Genomic DNA, 23,143 nt, shown 5'->3' with positions numbered 1-23,143 from the left:
ATCTTCATTCAATCTAAGCCTGGTGATACAGGCTACAACAGTTCCGTGTATGCAAGGATCCCTTTCAAAAGATCATTTTAAACAGGGATTGCTTATCAACTTGGAGAGAAAAGACTTTTTCATTTTTAATAACCTCACACCAGAAAGTGAGTTCTGTATGATACAAGTTTTCAAAAGGAAGAGTGAACAGACTCCCCCCACCCGCCACTGTGCTACTGCATTAAACTGATTCTTGTAAGAGTTCTGCGTATCAACCACCTCCAAAGAATCATTGCTTAAAAAGTGAGAATTTTAATTAATTAGCCTTTATTTCCATAATCACTAATCACTCAATGCAATTTGATTTTTTTTCCTAGCAAAATTAAACTGATTAAAAATATTATTCACAAAGCACCAGCAGGAACCTTCTTTTTATAAAGAGTAAGCAGGCAATTAATACTTTTCTAATACATAAACAATCAATTTTTAAAAAATGTTTCTACAAAAAAAAATCATGTTTTTTTAACCACCCTGACTAATATTTTGACAGATGAGGGAAAACCAGTTTGAATCAATCCAGTCTAAAATGATCACATCAGGTGAGGGATGCAGAGGGGTTTGTAAGACCATAAGCCTTTTTTTTTCTTTTTTTTTAGATTGCAGGCTTTTTATCAAAGTATATAAAATTTTAGTCTAGAAAAATAAGTATGGACTGTATACAGTTATTGTGCTTGGAGACTGAAAATGTCAAAGCACCACCATTCAAAAGGCACAGGAAATACTGAAATACAGATTAGGGTATATTCCTTACAAGGGTTTTTCTCCTCTTAAGCTTATAGCTTAACTAGGTGCAAAAGTACTGCCACTAAAGTAAAAAGGAAGGGTCTCTCTCCACACTTAGTTGCTGGCCAGAGACTGATGGATAGGGGGTTGGAAGCAGCGCACATGTTCCACTGGTGTACCTTCTCCATCACCCGACTTCATGTACTTGTCCAAAATAGTAATTATCTCATTGTTCAGGATCTGGAATTTGCGAATTCTCTCAACCATTTTCTTCAAAGGCTGCAACGTCAAAAACATACATTCAGAAAAGAAGTTTTGAGATTAAAATCAGAACCAGCCTTTGATAAAACCAATGAGAGCAACTGCCTCAACCCAGTAGTCTTCTGCCAATTCAGCACGTTATGAACCAGTCTGGTTGACTCTGGCAATAAGTATGAGACAAAGTTTCTTGACACCTTAAATGACTGCCAATTTTAATTAAAGGCTCCACAGGTGAGCCTGACAATTACAGGCCAATCAACCTAACTTCAGTACCGGGCAAATTGGTTGAAACTAGAGTAAAGAACAGAATTGTCACACAGAGATGAATACAAGTTGTTGAGAAAGAGTCAACATGGTTTTTGTAAAGGGAAATCAGGCCTCACCAATCTACGGTACTAAAATTCTTTGAGGGGGTCAACAAGCAGGTGGACAAGGGGGATCCAGTGGATATAGTGTACTTAGATTTTCAGGAAGCCTTTGATAAGGTCCCTCACCAAAGGCTCCTAAGCAAAGTAAGCTGTCATGGGATAAGAGGGAAGGTCCTCTCCTGGATCAGTAACTGGTTAAAAGGTAGAAAACAAAGGGTAGGAATAAATGGTCAGTTTCAGAATAGAGAGAGGTAAATAGTGGTGTCTCCCAGGGGTCTGTACTGGGACCAGTGCTATTCAACAGAGTCATAAATGATCTGGAAAAAGGGGCAAACAGTGAGGTGGCGAAATTTGTTGACGATTCAAAACTATTCAAGATAGGTAAGTCCACTGCAGACTGCGAAGAATTACAAAGGGATCTCACAAAACTGGGTGACTGGGCAACAAAATGGCAGATGAAATTCTATGTTGATAAATGCAAAGTAATGCACATTGGAAAACATAATCCCAACTCTATATATATATAAAACGATGGGGTCTAAATTAGCTGTTACCACACAAGAAAGAGATCTTGGAGTCATTGTGGATAGTTCTCTGAAAACATCCAAGCAATGTGCAGCGGCAGCAAAAAAACAAACAGAATGTTGGGAATCATTAAGAAAGGGATAGATAATAAGACAGAAAATATCATACTGCCTCTATATAAATCCATGGTATGCCCACATCTTGTATACTGCATGCAGATTGAGTTGCCCTATGTCAAAAATGATGTATTGGAACTGGAAAAAGCACAGAAAAGAGACAGCTTCCATATGAGGAGAGATTAATAAGACTGGGATTTTACAGCTTGGAAAAGAGATGACTAAGGGGGGTGTGTGGATATGATAGAGGTCCAGGAAATCATGACTGATGTGGAGAAAGTAAATAAGGAAGTGTTATTTACTCCTCATAATAAAAACTAGGGATCACTAAATTAATAGGCAGCAGATTTCGAACAAACAAATGGAAGTATTTCTTCACACAATGCACAGTCAACATCTGGAACTCTTTGCCAGAGGATGTTGTGAAGGCCAAGATTATAACAGGGTTCAAAAAAGAACTAGATAAGTTCCTGGAGGATAGGTCCATCAATGGTTATTAGCCAGGATGGGCAGGGATGGTGGCCCTAGTCTCTGTTTGCCAGAAGCTTGAAATGGGTGGCGGGATGGATCACTCAATGATCACCTGTTCTGTTCATCCCCTCTGGGGCACCTGGCATTGGCCACTGCCAAAAGGAGGATACTGGGGGCTGGATGGACCAGTGGTCTGACCCAGCATGGCCACCTGATGTAATGGAAGGAGGAAAGAGTGCCAACTCTCAAGTCTGCCCCAATGGTGGGGTCTGGTCTGGATAAGTTATGAAAGTTTCCCAACCAGTGGTAGATTAAAAAAGTCCACTTAAAATTTTGTTTTTAAAGATCTACTTTGCTTATCAGAATTCCAGAAATAGGCCTTGGACATAGGGATTAGAACTTCAGTAGGACTAGCCCTGTTCTAAAGGTATGTATGTGCATCTAGATGGCACCATCTGTTTCATTAAATGTAAGAAAAACCCATGTCACAATGAAAGGTAAAGGTTGGTTCAATTAAAATCCTAACCCTAACATAGGGTGCTACTAGCAAATGCTCTACTGCATAATCTTGGGCTTTGACTCCACTTTAAACAGTGATGGTTACAGATACCATGCCGCCGCATGCAAATAATTCCAGTTTTTTCATACAAGTCATTGCAATGTGTACAAACCCAATGTTTTCAACATACCACATTCTTGATGACCTCATCTTTGCCATCATGCTTTTGTACTTTCAGTAAATGGTAGCAGAAATCCAACACATCAAAGCGACGCTGCTGTCCCAAAAGCACAATGATCATACAGCCAGCCCAGTGCAGCCCATCTCCAAAGCACTGTCTGTAATAGAGTACGAAGTCTATGAAAATTGTGTATTTCACCTAAAACTCCTAAGAACCAGTTAGCATGAAATACTGAGTCATCAGACATTTTCTCTTCAAAAAATAGGAGTCTAAAAAACTATGCGTAAGGTGTTTTCTAGGCTGAGGTTTAAAACCCTGTCTTTTAGGATCATTTTCTATTTAATTAACAATGTTTAGAAACTGCAAGCACTAGAAATGCTAAAAATCTTTATCCAATTTTGAGTTCTTCCAAAAATATTTGCTCCCCATTACTCTGCAGCAGTGCTACTGTCACATTAATCAATAGAACAAACTGACAGTGCCACACCATCACATTTATTTGGTCTTTGTGGATTAAGGGAAGCAATGTCCTAAGACTTCCCATCAACACCTGGCCAATGACAGGCAAATTATAGCTCAATCTTTCCTTCTGAAAACTGACAAACATAATGCTAAAAACTAAAGAACTGAAGATTGCAGGACACTAACTTCTGAATGCTCATTCCTGCTGCTAACCCACAGAAAATAAGCAAGTACCTGATAAATTACTTATAAAAGTTATTTTACTTAAATTCAGCAACTGTAGTGGGGTAAGCATCACTGGTGTTGAGAGGTGTATGCTAGGATCTATTCCTTATGGGACCTTTTATTATGTACCAACGTATTTAAAAATACATGATTTTTAAAAGATACAATTAATATCTGTGTTCCTGTGCTAATAGGCCCTCTCGGTCCCTTGTTCTATGCTTGCCTCACTGAACTATCTCAGAAATAGGAACACCAGCATTATGTTTTGTATCCCCACTTCTAGCTGGGAAATACAATGAAGTACTGTTGCAAACAAGTGCATAATTGGCAGCCTACGATACATACTCCACAGTAAACTCATGTGTTCCCACAGGAATGCAGTACACAAACTGCATCGCACTCCAGAGACGGTGAAACTCCACACATTCATCCACATGCATCACACCATTGCTGGGAAGGGGTCCACGCCAGATTGGGTCATCCAGGAAGGTCCGAATCCTGGTCAAGATGACCTCAAACATGGATAGGCCACAGCAGAGGCGTTCCTTGGTCAGCAAATCTCCTTCCCTTGCTATTGCAATTTGCTAAGATTGAGAGGAGGAAATAAAAAGTGAATGAAACAGCATTTCAGATTAGCTATGGGGGAGGTGTGGTTTCTGTTTGAAAGCCTTATATTAGTGCAGGACAAAGATGTATTAGGGTGATCTAAAAACACAGCACAGAAAAACCCGTGGCTTGCCTGTGCCAGCCAGCTTGCGGGGCTCAGGCTGTAGGGCAGTTTAATAGCTGTGTAGACTTCTGGGCTCAGCCTGGAGCCCAAGCTCTGGGACTCTGCCACCCAGAAGTCTACACAGCAGTGAAACAGCCCCGCAGCCCAAGCCTTGTGAGCCCGCGTCGGCTGGCACGGGCCAGCCATGGGTTTTAATTTGCTGTGTGGACATACCCCAAGAGTTCTGTAAGAGAGTTTAACTGCGTGCCCCAATTCCAGTTCTGCACTTCGCCTTGGAGCAGATGCATTCGAGTGAACTCAGAATGGGTTGTTTAAACAAAAGTAGTATTACTAGCTGGGTCACTCGTTTTGACACTTCTTTCTGAACCAGTGATTTTAAGGTTTTACTACGTTCATGAATTCTCTTGGTGTCAAGGGTCAAGTGAAAGATGGAAGCCAGAAAACAACCACCATGAAATATCTGGGTTAATTTTTTCACCCACTCAATGGAAGAGACGCTTTTAAAGGCTAGCTGAGTGGAAAGGTCAGCTGCTGCTGTACTGCGCCATGGTTTGCAAGGTTGTTTTTAACTGAAATGAGTCAGAAGATAAAAATTGGCGTGTTCAGTTGTCTGCTGGCAGGCCCAGGTAATGGCCCCTCCCTCACTTATACTGACTCCCTGGCCTGCTGCTATCAGAGGCTGATGTGCTTCAAAGAGAGCATGAAGTGATCTGAACACCTGTAGTAAACTGAGATTTATAATCAATACTTGCTCTATTGTACCAGCTTGTGCCCTCCCATTGTAAGCTCCCCGCGGTAGGGACCGGGTTGCTTGCTCAGCACAGCTCACCTAACTCTACCCATGGTGCTAAAAGTAGTCTGAACTCTCTACTTCACAACATTGCCTTTTGCCCCCCAAATCCCTATCTCTCAAGCACAGTTTGTCAGCTGTTGAAGCAAATGGGGAATGAAACACACTCTTCAAGGACACAGAGGAGAACAGCCTCTGGACAGTAAGAGCAGCTCACTGACAAGGCATGAAGGAGGAAGAATGTTCTCTGTTGGTAATTCATTTCCCAGGAAAGCTCTGATCAAATAGAACAGTTGGTTTCCAAAAAGGTTCTGATTTTATCCAATTTGTTCACTGAATCACAAGAGAACAAATGACTTTTTTAAAAGGTCACAGAGCAAATCAGTTGCTTTTGGTGGAATTTGAACTGGGAGCCCCTTGGGTGCAAATCCTTTGCTTTACACATTATATCACAATAGTGTACATGGAAATTAACACTTTAATCCTCTCCCAAAACCTAAAATGTCACTTCTGCACTGTCCCAAACATTCAGACAATAAGCCACCTGTGCACACAAGCTGCTGACCAACTTTACTGAATCCATGGATTTACTGGCCCTGTTGTGTGAACAATTTTTGTGTGACATTTGTAATTCTGACATGGCTACTAATATAGTCAGGGTCTCAAGTTTCTTCTGCACTTATATTTCTGCATAAAATGTCTCGGGCAAAAAATGTAAGACATTACCTGGGGTGTTCCTAATCTTTCAATCAGAGGAACAAGATGGAGTGGAGCATATTTTGATTCTAGTCTTTTCATTTTAGCATCAAGTCTTTCACCCTCTGAAAGAAAAAAAACCCCACATTATCCTTTAAAGTTAGGTGACTTCACATTATAAACCATGAAAATTGCGATATAGAAATTTGTGTTTTTATTACAGTTTATTTTTGTCACAGTAGGAGTTGTGCGTGTAAATTATTCCTTTGATAGGTATTTCATTCAAAATGGCTTGCTTTTTCTTCAGTAGCATTTTATTTGATGCACAGTATCCACTGACAGGTTTATTCCTTTAACAATGTTACGTTATACATTTGAGTTTAAAGAAACTAACTATACAGGCAAAAACTAGTAGTGAAACTCATTTTGTTATTAACTAGTTTCTACCCTCAAAATAAGGCTCTTATGCTGTCTCTAACATACTTTGACTCCCACGCATACTAAGTCTATTAAGATCACCCTTATCATATGCAAAATACTTGCCTCCAGAGGATGGGGTTATAATGAAGGTATTTTAGGTATGGAAAGGTTAAAAAAAGCAACCCCCAAAGCCTCACCACTGGTGAGTAGGAAATGTTCTCTAGGGAGTGGGTGAATAAAATTTGCAATGATCTGGTTAGTCTGGTGGCTGTCTACAGGGATCTGAGTAACTGCAATAAATCTGATAAGGCTTTTGCTGCACCTAAACATAAGCGAGAACTGAGTTTTCTTCGACAGGCTCTTTCACTTTGTTATTTATGTGAATCCTATGAGCAGAGGCACAGATAGATCTGCTGCTGCTGGTAGTGGGGCAGAAGTAGGAAAAGAGGAAGACTAAAAAAAAAAGTGGTAGAAGGATAAAATGGGGGAACAGAAGCAGCTCACCTTCCAGCAGTCAGGAAGGGGAGAAGAGAAGTTAGACTGGAAGGAACAAATCCTGCACGGCAATTCAGCAAAGCATTTAAACATGTGAAAAGTCTGTGGCAACCATGCGTGTGGTTGTGCTTTGCTGGATCAGAGAGACAGTACTCAGCACCTTGCAGGATCCAGCCCTAAACCTCCCCATCCCCAAGTTTATTATGAACACCTACAAGCCAAGGCTGATATGAAGGATGGGACCTCATAACAAGTCCAGCATTCTCCAACCTCATCACCAAGTGGGGATGAGGCAGCGGTGGGCATATCACCAGTGTGCTGCACAGAGCGTTTTTGATCATCCCATCCCAGGGAGCCCTGGTTAATAGGCGTAGGCCTCCTGCTATTCTGTGTACTGTAACATTTTCAGGCTTGCAGATACTCAGGAATTTGCTGTCGTTGCAAATGAATAGCGCTTGTGTAAAGAAAGTGTCAGAATGATGAATTCACCAACAAGGAAGCAACATCGGGGGTAACACTGCTAGAGGAAAAATGCTTGTCCAGCCCATACCTTTGACATGAACCCTTGGCAATATATTCTGGAATGGTGCAGCATGCAACAGGTCACACACTTCCTCTAGCGACTAGAACAAAAAGGAACAAGAAGCGTTTAGGAGTTAAAAAACAACAGCATGTCAAGGACACCAAAATCTGCTTCTAAAACCATGTGGACATTCTATAACAAATAGTGGCTGACACCAGAGGGCACCAAGCACCTACAGCTAGAACAAACGCATGGTGCTTTTGGCTGCCTCTTCAGAGAAGTACCTAGCAGCAATTTGGCTTCTGCCGGTTACCTTGGATTCACAAAGAGTTACAGCAACTCTACTCCCACCCAGAGTTGGCAGTTCTGAAAGGACAGAGGCTATTTATTGAAAAGATGAATGCAGAATGACGAAGTTCTGTGTTAAAGTGGCAGACAGATCCTGTGTAGACACACACAAATGTGAACAAAGCAGGAAGTCATGTTTTTGTTTTTACCAACACTGTTCCCATAACCCATTATCACCCAGAAACATGTCTCCCAGAAAGAAAGTCTCAGATGCAGGAGACTAATGGCAAGGGGGTGGAGTGGGGTGTGTGTGTCCCAGCATGGAACATTTCAAATCTTTAAAATATAAAGAATAAAAAAAAAATTGTTTCACGAACGTTAAAAAATATCCATGAAGTTGGATGTGTTTGCTTCTGGAAATCCCCGTATGTTCTTAGTGTATGAAACAGACAAGAGCAGAAGCTGAGATAAGAGCTAGACTCATCTGAGGCCTCTTCAGAACAAAATTTGAGAAACAGTATGTTTTCATTTTTATATTTCATTGACATTAATGGTTTTAACAACCCCCAGAGAGGAGAGACGGCTTCATGTTCCATGACTTATTTCAGTCAAACACAAGGATCTGGCCCTTTTCCAAGGAAATTAAATAATTTACCCACAGTGAGTAAAATTCTCTAACAGTGCATCTAATTAGATGCTGGTAGTAGTAGAAGTAGCAGCAGCAGTAGTGTACATTTACACTGTGGTAGCACCCAAAGGCCTAATTGGGACTGGAGCCCCATGGTACTACTGGGCACTGTACACACATAGATAAGAGGCAATCCCTGAGCAGAGGTCTTACAATCTGAGAAAGACACAAGCAGATGAAGGGTAGGGCTCCGGGACACTAGAGGGTGTCTCACACACAGTTGTTGCTTCTGTAGGTCAAGTACATTGCACAAACCAGGGGTGCCTTGGATCTCTCCTTGCCCTCCTTCCTTCACAAAAACCTACAAGGAAATACATTCGATGAAGAACTGGCACAGCTTTGTTAGTGACAGGTTTTTGCGTTTTTAATGGGCGGAGAAGAATGGCAATAGTGGGGAAATTAGAGTAATGGAGCAGGAAAAAGAAGGAGGAGAGAGACGGTCATAACATCTTTGCCTGCTGATGGGCAGACAATAACACAGTCATCATGGCAAAGGTTAGCCTAAGGAGGGCTGTATGGATAGTGTCAGGGAGCTGTTCCCCCATGCTTAAAGGGCAATGTGGGTAGCATGAAGGTGCTTACGGGGAAGGTTGACTGGTGGGCGGTAAAGGCTGAGAATGCGGCCAGAGCAATGGAGGGGGATGGTCAATCAGCTACGTAGGATGAGGCTACGTTGCAAAGGTAGACAAGAAGCTTTTGTGAATTGGAGAGGAGAAAAAGGAGCCAGAGAAGGGATTCAAGAGAGGGGTGCTAGGGTCAGAACAAAGAGCCAGGAAGATCTTAGCAGTAGCATTTTAAATGGTCTATCTGAATGTTGCAGTAGTCAAGGCCAAATGAGTCTTTAGACCCACTTTGGCTTTCGGAATTAGGAAGTAACAGGAAAAGAACCCCTTTCCTCTCAAGTGAAAGGGAACCTCCTTCACAGCTCCCACCTGAAGGAGGGATTGGACTTCTTACTCCAACAGGCACTCATGAGAAGAGTCTCTGAAGCGGGACAGGGATGGGGGATGGAAAGATGGGGTGGACAGGAACTGGATGGTGTAACCCAGTTCTATTGTGCTGAAAACCCAGCAGTCTTAGGTGATCTGGGTCCAGGTATCCAGGAAATAAGAAAGGTGGTTGGAAAATGGGGGTAGCTGCATCTAGTGCAGGGGCGATTGCGATATTGATCTCGAGTATCTAGTCAGAATTAGTGCTTTGATGACTTGGGGTGCCTGGGAGCCAACTTCGTAGGGCCCGTTGAGGAAGATTGCGGAGGGGATCTGCAATCTTCTTCCACTGTTCTCAGCCCACAATGGTCTGATCTGATGAGGGACCACACCAGGCTGAAATAGGAGAGTCATCTGAAAACAAGGTGGGGGGGGGGAGGGCAGGATCTGGTATGGGAACTGATAGAACACCCTCAAGTGTCTCTTCAAAAAAATTCTGCTTGGGGCCTCCTGGATATCTGTGTGAGCCTGGTAATGAGGCTGAGGTGGAAGATGGCAGTTGCATGTGCTCATAACCTCTGCCCATTTCTTAAACAGGTCTTGGCGAGGCGGCAGAGCCAAGAAGCAGACCAGGTGCAGAGGTCTTAAGGGCTTTCCCTAAGGTGCTGGGGCATAGAAGCCCAGGGACCTGATGGTGGCTCTAGAATCTTTCAGGCCATGGAAATTTGCATCTGTCTGCTCGAAGAGGGAAGTTCCCTCAAACGGAAGGTCCTCAATGGACTGCAGAACCTCCAGTGGTAGTCCCGAGGACTGGAGCCAAGAGCACTTGTGCGTGCTAGCAGCCATGTCAGCTGCATCTTCCCTTTCTCCACCAGAGCGGAGAATTCCTGGCTGGACTCCTGCAAAAGCGAGTCCTTGAATTTTGACATGGAGTCCCAGACGTTATAGTTGTACCACCCAAGTAAGGCCTTTCTGGTTGGAGATGTGGAGTTGTAACCCACCAGTAGCATAAATCTTTTTACCAAACAGGTCCAGTTTCTTTGAGGCCTTCAGGTTTGTTTGGTTTTTTTTGTTTTTTGGGGGTGGGAGGGAAGGGGTCACGCCTTGCAGCCCTTTCCTTTCTCTTTCATTGGCCGCTGCAACCACAAGGGACCCAGGAGGGGGGTAGGAATATAGGTATCCATACTACTTGACGGGAACATAGTACTTTTCTCTACTCTTTTTGAAGTGGGGGAGCAGAGTGGATGGGGTCTGCCATAGGGACCTGACTGGACCCATAACAGCCTCATTGAGGGGTAGGGCCACCTTTGACGGGGCCGCTACAGCCAAGATGTTGATCAGGCTGTGTGAGGACTCTTTAAGCACCTCCACTTCCAGCCACCCTTTCCAATAGCTCCCGTTAAGCACTAAAATCATCCTACAATACCGAGCCACTTGGCCCCAACACAGCTTTGTCTGGGGAGGAGGAGGCCTGCATTGGCAATGGGCCTTCTTCCTCTTCTTCTGCACCGACCACATCATGCAGCCCCAAGTCCTGAGTATTGGTACCAGGCTTGGTACTGGAGCCCAGGTTGGGTGCCAGATGGTGGGGCAGAGGGGCCCTTCTCTCAGATGCCACTGAGTACAAATGACTGGAAGGCAGTCCCGATACCGGGGGGAAATCCAACAGATTCCAAAAAGGCCACTGCCCACTGGGCCAGGCACCTGGAGGAGCACCCACACTGGGATACGATGGACTGTAGGTAGTGTACTGGTATTGGCCCCTTGGTTGAGTGCAGGACTCCACCTCTGACTCTGAGGACAATTTGGCTTGAGGGGACCATGGAGGGATGGTACCACTCGCTTCCGTCAGCCAGTGCTAAGGGAACGGTGCTGGAGCAGGGGAGTCTTCGCTAACATCAGCAGGTCAGTTTCCCTCTGGTCGGTACCAGTGCTGGATAGGAGCTCTGGGCAACATGCCTCCTTCTGCTTGATGACCTTGCCGGTGCCAGAACTTGCCCCGCCAGTGTCGGCGGAACCAGAAGAGCCATCAGGTCCCTGACTATTGCAAATGTCTCTGGGGCAGACAGCACTGCGATCCCGCTGGTGCCACAATGTCCACTTGGTGTCGGAGGATGGTGCTTCACTGGACTCAACAGCACTTGTGAGCAGAGTGGAGTCGACGGTGCTGCTTGCAGGCACTGAGGTCTGAGTGCAGCTTCCATTAGGATGGACCTTAGCTTAGCCTCCCTGTCCTTTTTCGTATGAGGCTTGAACTGGCAGCAGATCTGGCAACGCTCTCATATGTGAGCCTCCCCGAGACACTTCAGACACCTGAAGTGCGGGTTGCTCACTGGCATGGGCATGTCGCAGGAGGTGCAGGGTCTGAAGCCCAGATATTGGGGCATGCCCGGCCCCAATGACAGAGGATGTCCTTCTAAATAAGTAGGGATTTAAGTATATAACACTCTTACTAAAAGAGATAAACTGAAGGTAACAACTTGTGAAAGGACGGAATAACAGAACCACCGATGAATGCCTTGCCAAGGCAAGAGAAGTTGTTCCAGTGACCATCACAGGCGGTAAGAAAGAACCGAGAGGGCACGGGGCTGGCTGGGCCCCTTATTACTGCCGCATGAGCATGTGGCACCAGAGGGCGCTAGAGCCGGCCTGACGGATCCCATTGAGGGGAAATTCTATGGCGACTGTGCACACAGCGTGCGCGCACCTAACGTGGAATGGACATGAGCAAGCACTCAAAGAAGAACAAGGTCTTATAATTGAAAGTGTCAGATAAATTTAACTAGAAGGGTCACCACCAGTGCCACCTAAAACATTTTCCCCTTTATACTGCCTTGTATCCACCTGTGGGTCACAAAGTAGCACATAATTTAACATAAACATAATTTAACCTCACCACATCCCTGTTTTTATCCAAAAAGATAAAGAGAGACTTGGTCACACAGCAAGTCTTTGGCCCAGATCGCCTTAGCCCCCACACCGTACATCCCGTTTTACGTTATCTAAGAACATAAGAAGGCCATACTGGGTCAAACCACTGGTCCATCCAGCCCAGTATCCTGTCTTCCGACTGTGGCCAATGCCAGGTGGTTTAGAGGGAATGAAGAGAACAGGCAATCATCAAGTGATCCATCCCCTGTCGCCCATTGCCAGCTTCTGGCAAACAGAGGCTAGGGATACTCAGAGCATGGGGTTGCATCCGTGCCCATCCTAGTAATAGCCTTCGATGGATCTATCGTCCTTGAACTTATTTAGTTCTTTTTTGAATCCTGTTATACAATTTTGGCCTTCACAACATCCTCTGGCAATTTAAAATATAAAAATAAAAAAGTGTTTGAGTTGCATTGCAGCCTTGGCAGATATACTGCCTGGCCCTCAGCTAGTACTTAATAGTGATGTTGTATTACATTGCGTACTTAAAAACATCTAGGAGCTCACTGATGAAGTCTGTTGTGCCAGTTCACTCTGTTCTTGAGTTAAATATAGAGCCACATAAATTCTTGATATGCTAACGTTTGTGTTTCTAAAGAGAAAAAAACAGCTCTCTCATTTTCTTTGTCATCTAGTCATTTGTTACACAAACTCTGAGTTTAAAAAACAAATGGAATATTCCATATGTGATCCCCCTTTCCCCTACCAATCTGTCCTGTCCACACAGGCGTATAGGAATTTAACAGAAATTCAAGAATTTTAAAACAGAAATAAGTAGGATGTATCCATTTCAGGCCATCAACAACCTGAAGACCACCTTATGTGCCACATTAGTTTCTATACATGAATCACGGAATACAAACCTCACACATTGTTATTCCTCTTTTTAGCTACCTGAGAGGCACTCAGATTTTATGACAATAGGAGACCAGAAGTACCCACACACAGAGAGAACTAACTGCCACCTTCCTCCAAAAAACACTAAGCAAAAGCTGGAGAACAGGATAAGAAGATTACTCCACGGTATAAAGAACAGTGTGTTGAAAATATTGCAACCACAGACAGCCAATTTAGTACATATGGGATTTGGAAGTTGTATCTGTTTTCACTGGTAAAATATTTTCAGATGCACAGTTCCATCAAATGGAGTTGCAAGAGGGCATGCACAAATTCATGGTTGGTGCAATGCCATCTCACTGATATTCAATAACCTACATAGGAACAGCAAAGGCATTATCACCTGAGCTATGATTGACAGTATATGGAGAAAAAAGGATTTAATTTTCTACTTTCCCTAAATGAATTTATTTCAAAATGTCCACTAGAATTGCAGATGTTAGAGATGGGAAAAACCTTTCAGGCCTAATCCACTCCCACTGCTAATGCAGGACTGTGCACCGCAGTAGGTTTTCTACATTTTTTTTTCAGTCAAGTGGTAAATGTCCCAAGCTATGGGAACTACATACTCTCTTAGGCAAACTATGCCATGATTCACAGCAAAAATGATGTACTAGCTCTAACAACAAAACATGAGGCAAAGAGTTTTACCAAGTGTGTTCTTTTAGGCTCTTGGGCTTCAGTAGCCTGTGTGATTAGTGCTAGCAGAAGATAATATAAACCATACAGTCATGATTCTATTTTAATTTTAAGTAGAGGGGCTTATATTGTGTAGACCAAGAGAGGGTACTCCTTGTCTGTGAGCCAAAGCTCTCTTCTGATTATTTCACACTTTTATTCTAGGACTGATTTTCCCTACCTTCTCTGTGTCCATCTGCTACCACTGTGGCAATTTACCTTTCCTTGTGAAGATAAGATGCACTGACCCACCCCAACGTTCAGGATGCACAGCTCAACCCCAACCACTCAAACTGGACAGTGAGGGAAGCTGAGAAAGAAGTGGAGCTGGCATGGTTGTCCTCAGCATTCAACCACGTCCACACATTAGTAACAAGTCTGAGCTTTGCAAGGCTGTAAGAGAGAACTCAAAAATGTTTCTGCACCCAAAAGATATTTTTTTCTAAAGGGAGACTGTTTTACAATTGCAGAAAACTTTCCAAAGTCATGTCTGTAGTTTTAGCTTAAGGCATCAATTACAGCGATTTTTGAAGAATGTTTTTGGATACACGTGGTGTTAGAGTAACTTCCTAAGCACCTACCAGACTCTGCTCGATGAGTAGACAGAAGAGCACAGCATTTCCCACTTCCCGCAAATTCTGGAAACACACAGTCTTCAGTTCTGCATATTCGACAATGTCCTTCAGCTGATGATGGAAAAATTCCAGGATACCTGAGATGTGTGTGTACATATATATATATTTATTTTTAAAAAAAGAAAAAAAGGTGAAAACCTTTGAGGAGTCAAGGCTAATTATTTCAATAGTTATCACATACACATCTATTAGTGTACTGAAATCAGCTGATAAAAAAATCTAGTTAAGTGGATAAAATCATACGGACCAGAAATAGTTTCCCCTTTACCAAAACAGCAGATAGCGGGGTGAGATGGGGAGTGGAACAAGAGGGAAAAGTTGATGTAGATATCAAGTCCCTCACTGGCTCACTGAGGATGAATATAATTGTAGAGCTTTGTACAACTTTTTTTCAAGTAGCATCTTTCATGCAAGAAATGCAAGCCATGTCTACAGAAGGCGGGGGCATGGGAGTCGGACAACACATGGAACTGTATCCGGGAAGGAAGAGACCCTGAAAAGGATTTGGGATCATAGTGGTCAAATAACTGAAGATAAGCTCCCAGTGCAATGCACCTTATATCTAATTTGAATTTATCTGACTTTAACTTCCAGCTATTGGTTCTAGTTATGCCTTTTTCTACTAGGTTAAAGAGCCCTTTAGTACTTGGTATTTTCTCCCCACCAAGGTACTTACACACCATTATCAAGTTACTTTGATCTTCTTTTGATAAGGTTTATATTTTGTATAACAAAATAAAATAAAATACTGGGTATTATATAGCCACACCAAGTAATAGAGCTCCTTGCAGCCACCCTGAAAAAAAAATTTGCTTCCTTTGCATAGCCCCAGTCTCCATAAAGGATAAGCTGTTAAAGGAGTGTGTGTTATAACAAGGCCTTCCTTTATAAACAAATATTTAGCTGGGTCCCATTTCACATACTGCTATCTTTCACCTGCACTTGAAATTATGGCTTAAGAGCTGCATATTACCTATTTTGATTTATTCCAATAAACAACCTACAAGACACTAAAAAAGTTTTGCTGAAAATATTCCTAGTGTTCAGTTTTACATGATACCTAATAATAAATCAGGGGGAGGGATAGCTCAGTGGTTTGAGCATTAGTCTGCTAAACCCAGGGTTGTGAGTTCAATCCTTGAGGGGGCCATTTAGGGATCTGGGGCAAAAATCTGTCTGGGGATTGGTCCTGCCTTGAGCAGCAGGTTGGACTAGATGACCTCCTGAGGTCCCTTCCAACCCTGGTATTCTATGAAATCCCTGAAAGCTTATGATGTTGTTTTGCCAAACAGTGAGCTTGTTTTAATCCATGCTCTGGATCTACAATTTAGAGTGATCACATGTCCCCAAGCATCAGGAATGTCCTGTTTTTCAGGGTCTGGCCCAGTTGGTTTTACAAAAAAGGTTTTGTCCCAGATTTTTCTTTTTATAAATTCCTGCAACCTAAGACAGTGAAACTGTCAGCAGGATGGCTGAGGGCAAGGACTACCTCCAACTCTCCTGTCACACACTTCCACTCTGCTCTCTCATCACAGTCCCTGCCATGGGACTTCCCAGAGAAGTACCACACACACACACCTGAGGCAGCCCTCCCCAACCCTGAATCAGACTCACCCTGCCTTGTGAGGTGGAGAAATTCAACTCCTTGATTGACTCAAATTAGATTGAGGCTTTGTAAAACTAATTGTAATATTTATGCTACTGCAATTTTAGATTAGAGCTCTTTATGAAATAAGTTATAAATGCCAGAATGAGCATGGGATGACACTACCGGTATTCCCCACATGCAATCACCACCTTACCCAGAGGGTGAACAAATTCCCCCTACAGGTCTAACTATACAAGTCAGATGCTATGGAACCCTAAACAACAGTTGTACAAACAGCAGTATCCGCTTGAGATCAGAGCAGAAAATATCTTCAAGTTTTGTCTAGTGCTTCAGCTACTGCTTCAGTGACACCAACCTTTATCTATATCTGACCACATCATAAGAAATACATATGTCACTTTTGGAAAAGTTTAAGCAATTAGTATACAACAAAAAAGGAGGAAACCTTTCTAGGAGCCTTTAAAAAAACTCAAATCACCAAAGAGTCCTGGCAGCGACAGTCTTATTTCTTTGTCTGCAGCATTCCTTCTCCCCACTAATTTGTGAACATAAATGCAATAGGCAAATTTGTAAGTTATTGAATCACCTGAATATATGCAATATCCCCAAGATAAATACATTTAGGTTTTTTTTCCAGGCTAAACAGTAATTTTAATTAAATCCCTTCATTTGTACAAGGCTGGGGAGGGTAGGTGTAACTAGGAAGTATTTAATGTTATTCATACATATAACCTCTGCAGCTGTCTTACATCACTCTCATCAGAAACAAAGGTTGTTTGATATAAAATGTATTTCGTAAATGCAGAGGATTAACAAAGGATTAGGCCCCATCTCTGCTTCCTAAATCCTATCTCAAAAGAGCTCACATGGCAGATGTCACATTTCAGTGATGTGGTCTGGCTTTCTAAATTAATTAGCACACAGATTAAGTCGACATAGGCAATTTAAAATGGGCAGGGTTTCTCCATTTAAGGTTACCTTTCCTTTTCTATAAAACTATAGCTAAAAGCTCTGATCAACCATGTCCCAAAGGTCTAAAAGAACACAAAATTTGCTATGGTATGTTTAAAGTATGGACTAATGACATTTGTTCTTTCAAAGAACTGAGCTGGGCTCTATGATTTCTGCACAGTGACTGTTGGGTTTTTATTATTAAATGAAATCTCTGCTACTGTTCATTATAAAATGCCTCCTAACAAGCAGTGTGCTATGGCATAACCTTTAATTTTACATTCTCTCATCACTTTTAATACACACTCTGGCTCTGACCATGCACAGATATACACACACACTTAACTTTATGTGCTTTGTGTCCCACTGATTTCAGTTGGATTCTGCTCTGCGCACATGCATTTGTTTTTGAATGATCAGGACCTGCATGCATTACAGCCATTGATTATTGTACTCACTGAACAAAATTTATGTTGTTCTGTTTTTCATATTTAGCAGATTACTTATTGTCTAGCCAAGGCCATCTTGTTTTCATCTGATGAAAACGCGTTTTTCAATTTCTGCCTTGTTTTCTGACAATTAACTAGAATATTTTTCCCCCATCCAGTACATATAGAGATTTGAAGGCCATCTCCAAGGCAATCAGCTTTCAAATGACCTCAGTGAAATTCTTTCATTTTCCTTTCTGTAATGAAATCTCAAATTCAGAATACTAAACACTTGAAAGTAAAGCTTCATTTTGGTACTACTATCAGACCTTTCAAAGGGGCCTTTTCGTCCTTCTCCCTACCTCCTCAATAGTCCCTGCCTTCTCCTGCCTACCTCTGACATACATCCCCTCCCCGATACACTCCTGTGAGCCCTGCCTCCCTCCAAATTCCCTCCCCAAAGGAGAGTCTTCAGAGTAACCTACAACATACTTCCTTCCAGTCTCACCCCAGCAGGCTTCCAGTGAGCCTCCTCCTCCCATCTACCTCCCCACAGATGAGCTCCTGTTCTCATAGCCCCCAGTTTGTTAAAAAAGCCCAAAGAATCAGTTACTGTCAAAGCCCTTCTGCTGTGTCCTGGAACTCCAGTTTTTGTGCACTCAGAAGAGGCAACTCCCCAAATTGCCGTGGGAGAGATTTCACCTGGAGTGAAACATTCCCAAATATTTTGAAGGCTAGAAAAAACAGTTTCAGTGTGGTTCAGGGATTCTTTTGGGTCATACTTTGTCCGAAGCCAGTTTTTGCCTCCCTGACTCTATTTTCATATGTATTTTCAAATTTAGTCACAAAATTTGACATACACCTTTAAAAAAAAGTTTACTCCAATGCACTCTTCAGGTAGCAATTTAATTTATTTAATAATAATTTTCAAAAAGTCTATCCCCTCTCTCAGTTTATATTTTGGAAGGCTCCATCTTTACCCCTCCACCGCTCCCTTTTTAAATCTTTCCCTCTGCAGGTTTTCCAGCAGTAGCACAAATCTAACCTTATCACTGCAGCAGTGCTGACATTAGCACGTTTTTTCTGATTCCCAAGGACATTTTAGTATGGCTAGATGATCAAAAACAACTGTAGTCATATTCAAACACTACAAGAAATTAGTAATAGAAAAGAAAAAGATAAATATGGGACAATTATATTTCTAAGATGACTTAAACATAAAATAAAATATGCTTAAATATGCAGGACAGTGTTCCTTTAAGAACTTGAGAGTTACTGCAATGTCGCCCCCTCACCTTCAAAATCCTTTAGTTTAATGTAGTCATAAAAATATTTATCTAAAATACAGGATGAGTAAATTGCACACCACTTAAAGACCGTTTCTATGGAAACAAAATCTTTGGCAAGGAGGCCTCTTGAACTCAGCTGCCCATATCTCCATCCTCTGTTCCTTTTAGCATGGATAAACAGTCATTAAAAATCCGCAAGGACAGACATGATTGGAATTGCTCAAGACCTATATAATTAATGGCATCCAATAAACCATTCCAAATGAAAACCCTGAGCTGTGCAATGTAATTAGGGGCTTACTAAGTATACTTAGATAGAGAATGATGGCTATTCATATGTAGATGTGAAGTGGGAAATAGATTCTGAATTGATAAATGTGCAGTACATTAAGCCAGCCCAGAGCCTTAGGCTTTAAAGCTTTGGATCAGAGCAGTAGCTTTGGCCTTTGTGGCTAGGCAGCTGAGACAATGAGAGTGATGTGTGAATGAGTTTGTACCAGAGAACTAAAATAGCAGCTGAATATCTTCAGTGATGCCCATGCGTATTGCTAGTACAGTTACCCATTTGTTTAAGGTACTTGTGCTGAGAGCTGTAGGAGGTGGAGGAGTGGACAGCGCATAGAAGTTATGACCTATACGCTTCCCTCCACTAACATGAGCCAAGAGGAGCAAAACATGGAAGAAACTGGTGCAGGGAAGGGTGGGACAGAAGGGCGAGGACAGAGCAGTGACTGTATGGCAGATGTCCCTCCCCTCTCAGTCTGCCGGATTAGGGCTGTGTAGGCCAGAGGGAGGAAGACATGAACTTTTACAGGCTGGAGGGGGATGGCTACTGTCTGCAACATTTTCTCTCCACAGACAATAACACTGGTTCCTCCTTGTCACACTAAGCTTTCCCCTTCCCCTCCTCCCCTGAGGAACATGACTAGCATCTGCTATGTGAGGTTTTGCCTTCTCTCCCCACAAAAGGGAAGATGACATGTTATTTTTTCTAAATGTATGCTATGCTATGCTTTTTTTTTTTATTAGTGAAGACCAGGTCGAAGAAATGCAGATGGCACTTGGAAAGGAAAGTGCCGAGGTCTGAGAAAGTTTAGCTCCAAAAGAAGGCATCTCTGTCTCCTACACAAATGAGTTTTACCCTTCCTGAGTTTTATCCTTCCTGTAGAAAGAGACCTTTGAGGAGTCCTGAGCAGATTTCTCTAAGGCAGTGTTTCCAAACTTGGGATGCCGCTTGTGTAGGGAAAGCCCCTGGCGGGCCTGGCCGGTTTGTTTACCTGCCCCGTCCGCAGGTTCAGCCGATCGCGGCTCCCAGTGGCCATGGTCCACTGCTCCAGGCCAATGGGAGCGCTGGAAGTGGCGGCCAGTAGGAGTCGCGATCTGCCGGACCTGAGGACAAACCGGCCCAGCCCACAATGGGCTTTCCCTACACAAGCGGCATCTCAAGTTTGGGAAACGGCTCTAAGGAGCCAAGGCAACTTCTTCCCTGCTGCTCATTCCTCAGGGCAGAAGGGACCCCATCCCCAAAAAGAGTCTGCTGAAGGAATCTCACCAAGGTGAAATTCAGCTTCCTAATCCTTATTCAGGCTTTCCCCACATAGGGGCCTATGTGGCTCTATGTATGGTAGCACCTATTGCTTATTCCTAAATCCAGGCACAAAGGACATCTAAAAGCTTCACATTTTTTATAATGGTTAATTGATATGACTCATCCATTTCTATGCTCCAGAGAGAAAAACAGGAAGGAACACTTAGCAAATCTTTGATTTGGTTCAGCCTTTGCAATGAGAGTCAAATATGCTATGGGGAGCAAAATCAACCTCATTCCAGTTTAATAAACCTAAGTAACACAGGAAAAATAAAAGAATGCTCTAAAGATGGGTAGCAAATAGAAGGATTGATTTGTGTTGTTAGAAGTTGTGGAAAAGGGGTGTTTGGGGGTAGGAAAGCCGTTTCAAAATTGGAATCAACAGTATGACAAATACTAATTAGCAATTAATTCTCTCTTTTGTGGCATCCAGCTTCCACAGTAGCTTCTTCTCCTCCAACTACTGTGATTCATTAAATGGCAAGGACGCTCCCAGCAAACCTTAAACGTAATTATTCTGCAGAACCATATCTCAGTTTGCACTGAGTACTCCTTCAAAGATTGTCTAATACACTGTATCTTACATCTGACAAGGACAAGAAATGAACAGGAAACTATTCCAGAGAACTGGGAACTAGACTACAGAGATTTAAACAGAACTGCTATCTGAGATTGCCAGGCAGGGAATCCCATGTAAGTATGAAAGACAGCAACAGAAAATTGGGAAACAATTCCTATTCTGCCTCAACACTCATTGCCCAATGGGTATTTGAGAGCAAATAATTTACAATGAGATGTACATACATGAATTGTTTATAAAAATATACTGGAATCCAGGTATTAATGTCCTCTTATTAATGCAATGGTGATAACATCAAAGGTAAACCAACCTGGAGAGCCATATTCGTGTCTAGGTAACCTACAGATTTTAGGCATCACTTCCATCAAGGTCTTCACATACTGAAGAATCGTGCCCTGCAACTAAGGGAAGACAGACATGCATAAACATATTATTGTTGTTGAACTAACAAAGATGACATTTATGCAGTTCATTCTACATATGAACTGAATATGCTCTAAAATCTTGTGTTCCTGAACTCTGTATGTCCTATAGTTATTCCTATAATCTTTGCACTCTTAAAGAAACAGCTTTTTAAAAGAAATGTATTGTAGTTGCATCTTCTTAAAAATAAATAAATAAACAAATAAATAAATAAAAGCCTGTGAGGAAGTACAGCAGATCTAAGGAACTCTTCATGTGACTAACAGTATTACCATTTCACAGTTTTTGACCCAAAAGCCCAAACGGTGAAGAGCAAATTAACTGGGTAGCAGTACAGAGCCCTGATCCTGCTAGTGATCCTGATCCTTATGTACATAAATAACTTTATGCATGCAAGTAATCCCACTGACTTCAATGTGACTACTCGGATATATTAAATTACTCGTGTGTGTGAAGGGTTGCAGATTCGGGGTCTAAATGTCCAGGCTGTACAAATGAGTTAAAACTGAATTAGACATAGATATCAAAGGCCTGGTCTACACTAGGCATTTAAACCGGTTTTAGGAGTGTAAAACCGATTTAACGCCACATCCGTCCACACTGAGAGGCCCTTTATATCGGTATAAAGGGCACTTTAAACCGGTTTCTGTACTCCTCCCTAACGAGAGGAGTAGCGCTAATATCGGTATTACCATATTGGATTAGGGTTAGTGTGGCCGCAGATCGACGGTATTGGCCTCCGAGCGGTATCCCACAGTGCACCACTGACCGCTCTGGACAGCAATCTGAACTCGGATGCAGTGGCCAGGTAGACAGGAAAAGCCCCGCGAACTTTTGAATATTTCCTGTTTGCCCAGCGTGGAGCTCCGATCAGCACGGGTGGTGATGCAGTTAAAAATCAAAATAAAGAAAGAGCTCCCGCATGGACGATGCGGACGTGATCGCTGTAAGGGCAGGCAAATCTGTTCTATCAGCACTCCGTTACAGAAGACGAAATTCAAAATCATTTTTAAAAAATCTCCAGACAGATGCCATAGCAGGGACTCAGCGCACTGCTGCGTGACAAGCGTAACGGAAAGCCAAAGAATCAAATGGACGCTCATGAACTGGAGGACTCAAGCTATCCCACAGTTCCTGCAGTCTCTGAAAAGCATTTGCATTCTTGGCTGAGCTCCAAATGCTTCTAGGGTCAAAAACAGTGTCCGCGGAGGGTCAGGGCATAGCTAGGCGATTTACGCAACCCCCCACCCACCCCCAGAAGTGAAAGGGAAAATAATCCTCTCTTGACTCTTTTACATGTCACCCTATCTTTACTGAATGCTGCAGATAGACACAATGGTGCAGCACTCAACACCAACATCCTTGCTCCCCCCACGCCAGGGATGGCTGATGGTACAATATGACTGGTATCCGTCCTCATCATCAGCCTATTGGCACATGAGGCAGTGCAAAAGGACTGGTAACCATGCCAACTAGCATCGGTAAGGTCAATCAAGGGCGCCTGGTCCTAATTTTTCGTGGTAGATGGTACAGTATGGCTGACAACCATCGTCATCATAGCAACAGGGGGCTGAGCTCCATCAGCCCCCACCCTTCATGTGTAAAGAAAAGATTCAATTGCCCCTGGACTAGCAGAGGGATGCTGGGCTCCTCTCCTCCACACTCCTTACTGTCCTGTCTGGACTATCATAGCAGCTGGAGGCTG

General features: G+C 42.8%; 1 protein-coding gene across 3 annotated transcripts in view; it reads right to left on the bottom strand.

Annotated features, from left to right (window-relative positions):
• Positions 1-289: 289 nt before the first annotated feature.
• CYFIP1 (cytoplasmic FMR1 interacting protein 1) overlaps positions 290-23,143 on the bottom strand; it is a 134,414-nt gene continuing 111,560 nt past the window's right edge. For all 3 annotated transcript variants that reach the window (XM_045004926.1, XM_045004905.1, XM_045004916.1), the window contains exons 25-31: positions 21,326-21,416; positions 14,517-14,647; positions 7,552-7,624; positions 6,117-6,211; positions 4,216-4,454; positions 3,193-3,340; positions 290-1,041 (exon numbers count right to left, since the gene is read on the bottom strand). In XM_045004926.1, coding sequence (XP_044860861.1) covers positions 877-1,041; positions 3,193-3,340; positions 4,216-4,454; positions 6,117-6,211; positions 7,552-7,624; positions 14,517-14,647; positions 21,326-21,416 — 942 coding nt within the window. In that variant the 3' untranslated portion in view covers positions 290-876. The remainder of the gene's footprint in view (positions 1,042-3,192; positions 3,341-4,215; positions 4,455-6,116; positions 6,212-7,551; positions 7,625-14,516; positions 14,648-21,325; positions 21,417-23,143) is intronic.

Source organism: Mauremys mutica, chromosome 1, assembly GCF_020497125.1.
Source record: "Mauremys mutica isolate MM-2020 ecotype Southern chromosome 1, ASM2049712v1, whole genome shotgun sequence".
Lineage (NCBI taxonomy): Eukaryota > Metazoa > Chordata > Testudines > Geoemydidae > Mauremys > Mauremys mutica.
This window is presented reverse-complemented; position numbering and strand designations above follow the sequence as displayed.